The 13549-nt window shown below is 42.3% G+C and overlaps 1 protein-coding gene across 2 annotated transcripts in view; it reads right to left on the bottom strand.

Annotated features, from left to right (window-relative positions):
* ADCY5 (adenylate cyclase 5) overlaps nucleotides 1–13549 on the bottom strand; it is a 184088-nt gene that overhangs the window by 5511 nt on the left and 165028 nt on the right. For both annotated transcript variants that reach the window (XM_035128989.3, XM_060275982.2), the window contains 7 exons: nucleotides 12813–12929; nucleotides 11407–11571; nucleotides 9379–9554; nucleotides 4961–4993; nucleotides 4046–4178; nucleotides 1632–1895; nucleotides 330–534 (listed from right to left, as the gene is read on the bottom strand). In XM_035128989.3, coding sequence (XP_034984880.2) covers nucleotides 330–534; nucleotides 1632–1895; nucleotides 4046–4178; nucleotides 4961–4993; nucleotides 9379–9554; nucleotides 11407–11571; nucleotides 12813–12929 — 1093 coding nt within the window. The remainder of the gene's footprint in view (nucleotides 1–329; nucleotides 535–1631; nucleotides 1896–4045; nucleotides 4179–4960; nucleotides 4994–9378; nucleotides 9555–11406; nucleotides 11572–12812; nucleotides 12930–13549) is intronic.

Below are 13549 nucleotides of genomic sequence, written 5' to 3'. Positions count from 1 at the left end.
TCAGATTCAAATATGAAAGACAGTTTTCCAGTGTTCTACATGACAAAACAGTTGTAACAGCAATGTCCTTTCTAAAGCACTAATGTGGGCAGAAAACTAATTTTGTTTGGCTTTAGATCTTCCCGTGTGCAATTGGCCACTAATCTCCAGTTGGGAATGTTATGTAATGGGGTCAAATTTCTGCAGGAAACACAACCAACGCTGCAGATCAAGAATACTCCATTAAGTGCTAATTTAATTCAGTAGAGACAGCACCAATTAACACGTGGCATTTGCACTTTTAACCACAGAGGAAAAACTCCAGAAGCATAACACCATAACAAATTTACCTATTTTCATCTGGAAGTTGTTGAACGAATGCTCATTGATGTATTTCATTTGATCCATTAACCTCATTGCGAAGTCAGCCAGGGCCTTGATGTGTGACTTGCCCACTTTGTCATAGGTGGAATCATTGAGGCCTGAAGCAGCCATATATGTGCTGCCTATAGTTTTGATCTTTTCCAGCTGTCGGAACTGGTCCTCGCTTATTATCTGCAGAGGCAACAAAGGAACAAAGTTATTGAAAAGGACATGTGTAAATCAATATACACTGTTTGCCTGATCTGTACAAGACCCAGATATGATCATGCACACTGTAGCTTGCATAACACATGTTCTAATGTGCTTCCCATATGAAGCGAAAGTTCATGAACTGTTTTGATCCTGCACATAGACAGGGTGATGTCCTAAACCCTATTTTTGCTTCTTCAAATTGATGAGGAAAGAAAAGTAAGATTTTGCACTAGGATATCAGGTCACGAGACGCAATGCCCCTTCAGTTTGGATCTACATCAGGTCCTGGCACGAGTGTGTCAGTACTTGCTGTCATGTGCAAGGTGATTGAGTTAGGACCATTTGCACTTTTAATCATATGCGATGGGTAAACTCTTCCCTAGGTATTCTGTTCCATGGTACCCACTAGCCTTCCTGAGTTATAAAAGCAACAGTGGCCAGTGCAAATAAACGCTTGCTGTAACTGGTAATCATAGAGGAGGTAGAACTTTCCTAGGAGCCTCTGCACAAGCATGAGACCATTTCAGCTGACCTGGAAAAAAATTATTGTTTCCACTGCTGCACTTATACAGATCCATGGGAGCAGAGCATGAAGTGATTAAAACGGCTGTTGACCAGGAAATGAAATCAACAGGAAATGAAGTCAACAGGCCAGGATACAAAGAACTAGGAAACTAGTTCTATGAGCTGAGGAAGACTTGCAAGCCAGGTAGCGTTCTGTGTCCTACCCATAGCCATGGGTGGATAGTTTATTTAGGAGTATATTGCATTGTCTGGGCTCAGCAGCACCTTTCAGTATATAGTAATTCTATATAGTGTAAGGTGTAGTAATGTATTTCTATTGATACCTCTGGCATATGAAAGAAATCTAGCAAAAGTGTCAGAGATTACTGATGTTGCGTGCATCGGGACAATACAAAAGGGTCAGTCATAGATTCACAGCATTGTAGAATTGAAAGGGACTCCAAGGCCATCTGGTCCAACCCTCTGCCCTCTGCAATGCAGGAATCAGTTAAGCATGAACTAGACCACACTCAGGTTTAACTCTTAAAAAAAAAACAAAAAAACTTGCTCACCTCATCAAAGTCAGCAATGATTTCATTGAGAAGCCTCAAGCATTCCACTCCTTCATTGTTGGCCTCTAACTCTACATAGAATTCTGAGAAGTTGCTGATGGAAGCAAACATGACAGCCACACACTCGCACGACTGGTAATACAGCTCATCATTCCTCCGTTCCTGTGCAAGGAAGTGGGCCGCCACATCCTTTGGCAAGATGTTATGGAGAAGGCGTCTGTTGTAGGCCTGCAATTCCTCCATTTCCTCCTTTTCTTCAGTAGCCTGAAAAGGGAGAGAGAAGAAGAGAGAAAAAGATGCAGCCCGCAACTCAGGTTCATTTATGTGGCAAATGGACTGGAAGCATATACAGTGGACTCACAGCTTATGTGTATTTAGCTTGCGCGGTCGCAGCTCTATGCACTTGACTGGGAAAAAGGGGGCGAGGAGGGATACCCTAAGGGGGTGGGAGAGCAGGGGGGAAATGTCAGCAATTTCACCCATCATTGCATTAATCCTGGTGGATGGTGTAGTGGCCTTGAGAGTGTGTGTGCAGCTTTTGAAGACAGGGCAGAGGTGCCTGGATAGACTTTAATGGTTCTTAAAGGGTTGTTTTGACTATGTGATTTTGGCTTTGTGTGCTATCCCTGGAAAATAACTCTTGCATAAGTTGTGAATCTATTGTATAAGGCTGTGGTTCCCAACATGGGGCACATGCCCCACAGGGGGGCAATTTGATTTTTAAGGGGGAGGGGGTAATTCGAGAATAATTAAAGAACCTTTTAATGAGGGTGAAAGAGGAGAGCGCAAAATATGGTCTGAAGCTCAACATCAAAAAAACTAAGATCATGGCCACTGGTCCCATCACCTCCTAGCAAATAAAGAGACCTACATTGGCTCCCAGTACGTTTCCGAGCACAATTCAAAGTGTTGGTGCTGACCTTTAAAGCCCTAAACAGCCTCGGTCCTATATACCTGAAGGAGCGTCTCCACCCCCATTGTTCAGCCCGGACACTGAGATCCAGCTCCAAGGGCTTCTGGCGGTTCCCTCACTGCGAGAAGCAAAGCTACAGGGAACCAGGCAGAGGGCCTTCTCGGTAGTGGCGCCCACCCTGTGGAACGCCCTCCCATCGGAGGTCAAGGAGATAAACAACTATCTGACATTTAGAAAACACCTAAAGGCAGCCCTGTTTAGGGAACTTTTTAATCTGTGATATTTTAATGTATTTTGGTATTTCTTGGAAGCTGCCCAGAGAAATAAATAAAATAATAATAATAATAAATAATAATAATAATAATAATAAATAATAATAATAATAAATAATAATAATAATAAATAGAAGGATAAGAAATGGAGGCAGTGAGAGATTTTACTTTCTTAGGTTCCATGATCACTGCAGATGGTGACAGCAGTCACGGAATTAAAAGACGCCTGCTTCTTGGGAGAAAAGCAATGACAAAAAAGCAGAGACATCACCTTGCCTACAAAGGTCCGTAGAGTTAAAGCTATGGTTTTCCTAGTAGTGATGTATGGAAGTGAGAGCTGGACCATAAAGAAGGCTGATCGCCGAAGAATTGATGCTTTTGAATTATGGTGCTGGAGGAGACTCTTGAGAGTCCCATGGACTGCAAGAAGATCAAACCTATCCATTCTGAAGGAAATCAGCCCTGAGTGCTCACTAGAAAGACAGATCATGAAGCTGAGGCTCCAATACTTTGGCCACCTCATGAGAAGAGAAGACTCCCTGGAAAAGACCCTGATGCTGGGAAAGATGGAGGGCACTAGGAGAAGGGGACGACAGAGGACGAGATGGTTGGACAGTGTTCTCGAAGCTACGAACATGAGTTTGACCAAACTGCGGGAGGCAGTGGAAGACAGGAGTGCCTGGCGTGCTATGGTCCATGGGGTCACGAAGAGCCGGACACGACTAAACAACTAAACAACAAAAATTCGAGAATGAGTTATTAACAGTTATTGGTCTTTTAGGCTTCCTCCTCGTGAATAGCAGTTCACTTTTTGAACAATAAGAATTATATGTCATGGAGGGGGCATCAGGATTTTAGAGTTGCTTAGGTGGGGCATGGCCAAAAAAAGGTTGGAAACCACTGGTATAAAGTCGAAGATGTAGCCCATCAATACATGCTAGCAACAGAATATGATTTTGCACACACTAAGGGTGACTCCATCCAAACTATATGCATGGGATGGATACACACAGGCATGGACAGTATTTTTTACAATACAATATAAAACAAAACTAAGAGCACAATATTTGTGATCCTCAGATCACAACTCCTACCATAGGAGTTTCCTTTGTGCCAGCACTTCTAGCTCGATAATTTATGAGCACAGTACGATAACGCATTAACAGCGTGAATAGCTACTGTTTGCTGATTATAAATGGCATTTTAAAATGACACTCAAAAACACACACCTGAAGCTTCCAGAGGAAATCAAGTCTTGCTGTGGATTCCACTTGCTGCGCATGAAGATACACCGCCAAGACAAAAACAGTGATAACTACGGGAGTCACAATCTTCAAGGCCACCCTGGACACACTTGGAGGACTACACAGGAAAAGAAAATATATAAATCTCTGGATGTTCTAGGATGCCAGTCGCTCAACTGGAGGAGTATGTACAATTCAAAGCAAGCAATTTCTTGACCTCTTTGTGTAGCAACAGGCTGAGCAAGGGGTGGGCTGTAGCTGCTGACCAATAAAATCCACTGACTATTTTATTCTGTTCAACTCGGAATCATTTCATTTATCATTTAGTTATTGTTTTTGATGCAGCGTGAACAGCGAAGTTCAGGTGGACATCTTTTACTTTGCACGAGGCCTCCCCATCCATCTTCATTTTTTGTGTGCTTCAATGACTCTAGAAGCGAGGCACACTGTATCAAAACTGCCTCTTAGGCAAGGAAGGGAGACAATGGGCCACAGCAGAGTTAATGCATTCCAATACTAAATCATAGGGGATTTGTGAGAGACCACTAGATTCTATTCTTTTCTCACACTCTCCCGGCTTTTATGAGGTCAAATTCTTCCTATCCTTGAATACAACAAAGGCTAGTAGCAGTGCTACTAACTGTGGTTGACGTTAATTTGTATTTCAAGTTTGTTTCAAATTCAAACTCTGGCAAGCATTCATAATGGTTAACAGTGCTTCGACAGCAAGGGGGGACGACTTGTGTTTGAGAAGAGAGGGGTGTGCCCATCCCATATCCCTTAAGCACCATTAAAGGATGAGCCACATTATGTCTGCAATAACCCAAACCCACCAATGGCTGAATCCACTTAATATATTTTTAAAGCAACCTCAGGCTACCTGCCCCCTCAGTAACTCACCATGTTCCATTCTCTGTCCCATTGGAAAACACTCTGAAACAGCAAGAGATAGGTTTTAGACAATGTATATAGACTGCTATGCTATATTTATAAATCACTGATTCCATTGCTTTCTTCCCAATTCCACATTTAGTGCCCTCCTATACTTCTAGGAGTATAAGCAATGAGCCAGGAACACCCTGGTTCAGAGCTCAGATTGCCTTATCAAGCCACCATCTTCTAAAGAATACTGAGATAATATATGTGAAGAAGTCTGAACACAAATGAGATGTGATATAAAATTTTTCCTCCTCATTACTGTTATGATGCTGCTGCTGTTTCCCTTATTTGTTGCACAAGCTGCCTTTTTAATTTTTCAGTCTTCTTCCCAGCTGGCACGGAACTGCTGACTTTGGATTAAAATCAAGGTGTACATTTCACTGCTCCAATGCTATCCAAACAAAAGTGCCTCTCTAATACTTCAACCAGTTCAAAAGTCCATGTCTCTTCTGGATCACTTGCCTGATGTTAATCAAATGAACATGTGTGCAAAGTACTCCATTTAAATTATAGGGAAGTTGTTTTATAAGTCTCTGTGTTGATTGTTCTGAAATGCATGATGGATTGCAGCAACAGGAGGGATCCCTAATGCCCTTTGTAACACTAGAATCAAAGCCTGCAATTTCAATGGAACATGTTTCCAAACATGGTTAAGATCACCATTCTTTTAAAAAAAGTTCTTACACCTACACAAAGTTTTACACATAGCTTCATTGCTGGGGCAATTGGAATAAGGACCACCAACTGATTGATAATTCAGGATTCTAATTTGTGCTTTTAACAAATCTTTTATTGTACACAGTGTACTATTTTATTGTTGCTATAGCCTTTGGCTAATGCGAATAAAGTTGTTTATTATTATTATTATTATTATTATTATTATTATTATTATTATTACTACACAAAGTTCCATGGAATCCAGGATGCCACATATTTTAAAATAAAGATTGAATGTAATAATCAACTGCTCCACAAAATCAGTGCTACTATTTTTCACTTTGAACACTATGTGGAGCCATAACCACTTCCTAAAATTTTCTTCTACTTGCCTATCGTTACAATGAAAGAGGATCACTTTTTGACTTTGAGCTTGATTATCGTTGAAGTGAGGAGTCAAGGAAAGTTGGCACATTAGATACCGGTAGGATGTTATAAAACAATGCTGCCTCGACAATTCCCTAACTTAAATTAGGGGTAAAATAAAAAAATTCCTTCAGTAGCACCTTAAAGACCAACTAAGTTTTTATTTTGGTATGAGCTTTCGTGTGCATGCACACTTCTTCAGATACCAAGTGCATGTACACTTCTTCAGATACCACTATCTGAAGAAGTGTGCATGCACACGAAAGCTCATACCAAAATAAAAACTTAGTTGGTCTTTAAGGTGCTACTGAAGGAATTTTTTTATTTTACTTCGACCCAGACCAACACGGCTACCTACCTGCAACCTTAAATTAGGGGATTCAAGTGCAGGGAATTCTGCACTTAGGGAATTCTGCAGTGGGGCTGCAGAAGAGAGGATATAAAAGGTGACAAGTTGGAATCTGCCCACATAAAGCTGGATTCTACCCTTTGTTTGCGAATTTTCTGTCTCATTCTAATCTAGATGGTACTGGAGACGTGGGGGGTGCCTTGAAATCTAGTTCCTTCATATTTATTCACTGAACATTTTTTCTTGTATTTTGTTAGAAATTTTATCTGAGTCGTATCACCAGATCACTCCAGCAGAACCAGATACTTTATAATCCAATTAACATAGCTCCTGTTCCAGTTCTTCTGCCCTTTCGTTTTAAATTTATTTATATTTTTTTGTTCAGTTCATGAGTCACCTAACAAAGTATTCTCTAGAAAAGAAACAAAGTAAAAACAAACCATAAAATCCGACAGTGACAATTTAAAAACTGCTTTTCCACATTAACTTTGTTATATCTATCTATCTTACTGACTCACTGAGTCAGTAGAACTTGCTTAAAAGCAGCTGTCCTCTTCCAGCTGAAATTCAGACCCCACATGGCTCCTGCAGGAAGGCCTGGCGCCAGCAGTTAGCCTAGCTGGGCATTGGTTGATGGCCCCAGGGCTTAGAAAGACCCATCATGGGTCTTAACATGAGAACCAGGTGGATATATGCAGACACTTCTTGGGGACCAACTTGGCTCCCATCCATGGTAACAGCATAGCCTGCTGCCTCTCTTGAACTCTGAGAAAAGACCTTCTGGGCAAGGTGACCTGGAAAATGCCAGTGCTGTTGCTGCAGTTTGCTAAAAAAGGCCTTTCAAATTTAGAATTTTTTTAAAAAATAATAATCTTTTTTTAAAAGCTTTCTTTAAATGCTATGGCAAATCACAGCAGCAGCACAATTAGCTTACCCAGAATTCCTGGCTCTCAAGGACTCTTCTTCATCCCAAGGTGGCAAGAAGCTACCACTGATTTAGCCACTACAGTCGTACCATGGAAGTCAAACGGAATCCATTCGACTTCCAAAACGTTCAGAAACCAACGCGTGGCTTCTGATTGGTGGCAGGAAGCTCCTGCAGTCAATTTGAAGCCCCGTTGGATGTTTGGCTTCCAAAAATAGTTCGCAAACTGGAACACTCACTTACGGGTTTGTGGCATTCGGGAACCAAAATGTTTGAGAACCAAGCTGTTCAAAAACCAAGGTATGACTGTATTGTGTGTGGTTTTTTAAGGAAGAGGAGGAAAGGGACTGGCGGCATAGCTGCTGCCACAAAGAGAAGGATGAGAGTTTGACAAAAGGCCTGCTTGCATGGTTACAATTCTTTTTGGCTGGCAGGAGTACTCTTTAAGTTTTACCATCAGCCTTTTCTTGGCTTATGTTTTCAGTAAATTTGTATAGAGGTGTGAGAAAAGAGGCATCTGTGCATCTTGCTAATTAGTGTGCCTGTCCTATACAGAATAATTAGATGGATCAGACAGATGCCCAGTTAAATTAAAATAGGATAATATTCCCTGCATCTGGAAGAGATCTGCACCTAGACTGTTGTGGCTGCATATGTACTAAATACTTCCCACGAGCCGTAAGTGGTTCACCACGCAGTAAGACTAACAAGAAATGGAGCTTTCAGAGCAAGCAAAGCTAATTTAATGAGTGGTAAGATTGCTGCTCCTAAATATATTTCTGGGAAGAAGCTGCTTATTTACTCCACCTTTTTACTGACATCTTGATTGTGAGGTGATGCAAATAATTGCTTTTAAGTGCTGTAATTCAGTCTGCTCCTCGCTTATCAAACTTCCATGCAGTATAAAATGCCTAAAGGATGTTTTGTTTTGAGATTATCCCTTCAAATGACTGCCCCTAATTTGCTATCAATTTTCTTTTTTATATGAAGGGCAGCAATCACACCCAAGTGGATTAATCAGAATTAAGCAATCCAAAACGGAGAAGGGCATGGCTGTGGTTCATCCAGAATAGCATTTCTTTCTTTCTTTCTTTCTTTCTTTCTTTCTTTCTTTCTTTCTTTCTTTCTTTCTTTCTTTCTTTCTTTCTTTCTTTCTTTCTTGTGCTGTTTTATTAACTTAAGAAAAGATCTCATCAAATTGGTTGTTTGGTATGTTTTAAGGGAATTAAGGAAATCATAAGGCATACAAACAATGCCAATAAAAGTAGTGTTGCTTATTAGTGAGCAAGACAAACTCCTACAATGAAAAATGTTTAATGAGTATATATGTTTAAAAGGGAAGATATGTGTTGGCATTCAGCACAACTAAGACACTGGCCTCCTACTTGATGCAAAATATGCATGTTTGGTCCTTATCTGAGAGCACAACAGTCATGCAGATTATGACATTCAAATTCTAGATACCAGCAAAATAGAACCAAGAGCAAGTACTAATAGAGGGTTCTTAAATAACTTCCAGTGTTAACTCACTTGCTGATCATGCACACTCTTTCTGTTTACATAAAATTGTTTTCATGGACTAATCAATTTGGTTTTCCCAGCAAATGATGCGGTGAACCTGTTTCTGGACTATTCCACTCTAGACCCTGGGTAGGGGCCTCACATGACTGAATGCCCCTCCCATAAAACAATAAAACCGTACACATAAAAAACTGGCTAGGCAAAAATCATTGACTTCTTAAACTCCTATGTGCAAGTTTTACTTTTTAAAAGTGTGTCCAGTCATGTGAGAACCTACTGCTACTCCGAAATGGTATGGTCCAGAATCAGTCTACTTCCTCACCTGCTTTACTAAAACCCCAACTTGGTGACCTTTCTCTCAGTTTATATATATATATATATATATATATATATATATATATATATATATATACATACATACATACATATATATATATATATATATATATATATATACACACACATACATACACAATTTACAAAGGTTTAAGGGTAACTTACATGGCATTAGCTGTGACCAGAAGATCTGCATTATCGAAGAGGGTAAGCCCTGGCACTTCCACAATAAGGACATATGTAAATTCAATAATCAACATCAAAATGAGTTTCCCAATGCAACTGATCTGAAGGAACACAGAGCAGGCCAGGAGGCTCAGTAAGACACTGTAGGTAAAATACTGCAAGAGGAGGGATTGGGAAGCGGCAGAGGAGGAAAAAAATGGAATGGAGGGAGGAAGAGAGAACAAACGGGAGTCAAATCAGTAAAGCGCAGCAAACATCAATTAAGCAGTGCTGCAAGAATGAGGTTGCAGATTAATACACATCAACTTATTTTAATTATTCTTCCTTTGCTATGCCACATGTTAATTAATACAAGGCTCTGAACAACTTCAGTTGAGGGTACCTTAGGTCAGTGTTTCTCAACCAGTGTGCCTCCAGATGTTTTGGGACTACAACTCCCATCATTCCTGACCACTGGTCTTGCTAGCTAGGGATGATGGGAGTTGTAGTCCCAAAACATCTGGAGGCACACTGGTTGAGAAACACTGCCTTAGGTCCAGCGTGCCACTGAACATCCTTCAATGGATCCTTATACTGGGACTGGCACATTTGTCTAGCTGGGCTTCCAGCAGGCCCACACAATGCCTGACCCACCAATCCTCAGCAGCTGTTTAGTCCTCCGGCAGTTCAAAGTCCACCTTTTATTCTGTAAGGTGTGTGCATGCATGTCTATTTGAATGTACATGCATCATATATGCATACGTGTTTAATGCATCTTTGTTTTCATTAAGTTGTAATTTTGTGTAACAGCTGCCAGCAGCTCCAAAGTCAATTCTACGTAAGTTGCATAATGAGGTAGCACTGCAAACTCATAGAAACCACCTAAGATCAAGAATTATATGTATCAGCATATCTGACATATTTCTATAGAAATATAAATAAAAACCAGATAGAACCATAGTATCTGCAGTCAATACAGCATGACTGACCAGGAAACCACTTGCCATAATCATTGTTCTTGATAGGTAAATCCATTCAAGAAGGACATCCACAAGGTAAACCTTCCAAATGAGTCATGCTTATTTGTTTACATGCTCAATCTATATCATACAAGAACTTTCCCTGTTTTATTACTGTGGTCATCTGGGTGCAAGTCAACTCATGGGTCCACTCAGCACAAGTTTTGTGCAAAGACTTCTGCTTCGATTGCTGGGGGGGGGGGGCAGACTGGGAAAACTCCCAGAACGGCACATTGGGAGGGGGGATTGTTTTGTCTGGCAAGCTGAAATTTTTGCCCTGATGGAACAATTGTCTTAGTGTGATCTTGAATCCCCCCCCCCACTGAATTAATGGGTATAAGTTAGTCACATTTGTTAATTTCTGAGAAAATTTTTGTTGACTGACACCCAAAATCTGTAATTCTAAATGCACATTTTAGGATTTAAGGTAAGTAATAAACCTTTGTGAAACTAGTAGTACAGTACTTCTGAAACTTGGGACGCAGGTCGCGCTGTGGGTTAAACCACAGAGCCTAGGGGTTGCAGATCAGAAGGTCAACGGTTCGAATCCCCATGACGGGGTGAGCTCCCGTTGCTCGGTCCCTGCTGCTGCCAACCCAGCAGTTCAAAAGCATGTCAAAGTGCAAGTAGATAAATAGGAACCACTCTGGCGGGAAGATAACGGCGTTTATGTGCGCTGCTCTGGTTCACCAGAAGCGGCTTAGTCATGCTGGCCACATGACCCGGAAGCTGTATGCCTGCTCCCTCAGCCAGTAAAGCGAGATGAGTGCCGCAACCCCAGAGTCATCCATGACTGGACCTAACGGTCAGCGGTCTCTTTACTCTTTACCTTTAAGTAGCTGGGCTAGAAAGAATCTCTACCTGGAAAAAGATCTCTACCTGAAGTCAATGGAGAAAAGCTGAAAACAGCTGAAACAGACAACAGTGGGCTAAGTGATTAACTGTCTCATTCAGCATAAAAAAGGGCCACTAATAGTTTGTACGAATTTTAAAACTTAGACACACCCACCTCTGGGAAGTTGCAGCTTGGCTGGGAGCTAGCACATAATCCTTGTACTGTCCCCAGGCTGTAATTGGAGGCAGAGTAGCTAATATGGCACATGTTCACCTCATGCGGGGTGATGTTATACTCTGCAGCCACACAATCACGGAGATCCACAGTGCTGCAAGTGAACTGGCAGAAAGGAAGAGATTAGCAAAAAGAAAGGCAAGGAAAAGAGAAAACAGCTAACTACAATGGAAAGTACTCAGGGCAGAGATGCATTAAAAGATGCTTCTCTGCACAATGCCAAAGTGGCCCAGCACAGATGGCTCTTGGGCCCAACAATATAAACCACCAGTTAAATAGCGGCGGCTTTAATGACTGGTTAGCAGGTATGCAAAACATCATCTACCTCTTCCCACATCCCAAGTATCATCTAACCCATCTAATTAATATACCATGAAACTGGCACTGGGAATTCCCAGGAAGTGCTCCATTTACAGGTTTCTGAAAATGGGTGAAACAATTAGAATTGCTTTGATCCTGTCTATTTTAAAGACATAATATTGGCTAACGCATGGAGACATTAAGTTGTAACAATGACTGGTTAGAAGGATTAGGAAAATTACTGAGCCCAAGCCTACTTTTATTTCATTGGTCACACATACACCAAGAGCTAGGCTTTCTTTTGTACCCTACAGCTTCTGGGCACTGATAGGTCAGCAAGGGCGTACCCACCACGGGGCAAGTTAGGGCAGCTGCCCTACTCTAGAAGCCAGCTGCCCTTTCCCCTTTCCATAACCCATCGCACTTTCTCCTCTCCCCCTCCCACTATCGAGCTGCAAAAGCGGTGGGGTGTAAACGTAAGAGACGGAGGGAAACAGCGCACCCGGGGGATGGGGCGAGCTGCCCAGAGGGGCGACCAGTGCCGTGGGCAGGGGGGCAGGAGGGGGCAATTGCCCCCCCCAGAAGCAAAAGGCTAAGGGGCGCAGCGTGGCAGCCCCAGGCTCCGGCTCCCAGCGCAAAGCTCCAGAGGCGCGAGGGGAGCGTAAGCGGAGGAGCGCTAAGCGGGAGCGGGGAGTGTAAGTGGAGGAGGCAGCCACAGGCTCGCGTTCCCCGCGCACCTCTGGAGCTTCGCGCCGGGAACGGGAGCTTGGGGCCGCCTCCTCGGAAGACCTGGGAGGTGCGGAGGAGGCAGCCCCAGGCTTGCGTTCCCCGCGCGCCTCTGGAGCTTCGCGCCGGGAACAAGAGCCTGGGGCTGCCTCCTCAGAAGAGCTGGGAGGACGCAGGCCACGTAGCCCCGCCCATATTCCCACTGTGGCCCCTCCTCTCCCGCCCCTTGCCCCCGCCCCTTGCCCCCCCCTAATTTTGATCCTGGGTACGCCCCTGTAGGTCAGTGATGCTAAATAAAGGTAACAACCAGTGTAACATACCATGTTGGCAAAGGCTGAGAGGAAAACCAATACAATGGTAAAGACCCCAACTATGGTATTGTTGGTCCTGGACTGAACAATCTTTCTTGAGAGAGTCTGAAGTGGAGCTGGAAAAAGCTGGTCAAAAAAGAGAAAGCAAGATGTTTGAAATCATGATTCTGGATAAATATCTTGCACACTAAAGAACAATACACATTAGAAAGTACAAAAGCTGACATGCCAGATCACTGAACATCTGTCTTCCTCTAGGTAATTTTCAGAGCAGAAAGGCTAAATGCATAATTGCTTGCCTAACTTGTCATATTGACTTGCTGCTCCCTGATTAAAATAATGGCTTCTAAATCAGAACCAGAAAGAATGGTGTGCAAAACAAAACAAAACATCTGATTCTGATCTCAGAATAAATTGATATATAAACATGCATTTTGAAATAACATGTTCTGCTTCTAAGATTCTAGCTAGAATTGAGTTTTATCTTCGTGTCACCTCTTATTATGTTTACATGGGCAATAGGTACAACTGCAGCAGTGAATTGTACAGTAGTCATTAACACTGGCAAATGTCTTCAAACTTCCAAAGGCACCAGAGATTTGAACATTAAAACCCAGCTGCACCAGATCAAAGACCTATCTAGTCCACCATTCTGTGTTCACAATGCCTATGGAAAACTCATAAGCAGGACAAAAGCTAAACAGCACTCTCCTGCTCATGATTCCCCAGCAACTGTTACTGCCTCT

This window comes from Zootoca vivipara, chromosome 1 (genome assembly GCF_965207765.1).
Source record: "Zootoca vivipara chromosome 1, rZooViv2.hap1.1, whole genome shotgun sequence".
Classification (NCBI taxonomy): Eukaryota; Metazoa; Chordata; class Lepidosauria; order Squamata; family Lacertidae; genus Zootoca; species Zootoca vivipara.
This window is presented reverse-complemented; position numbering and strand designations above follow the sequence as displayed.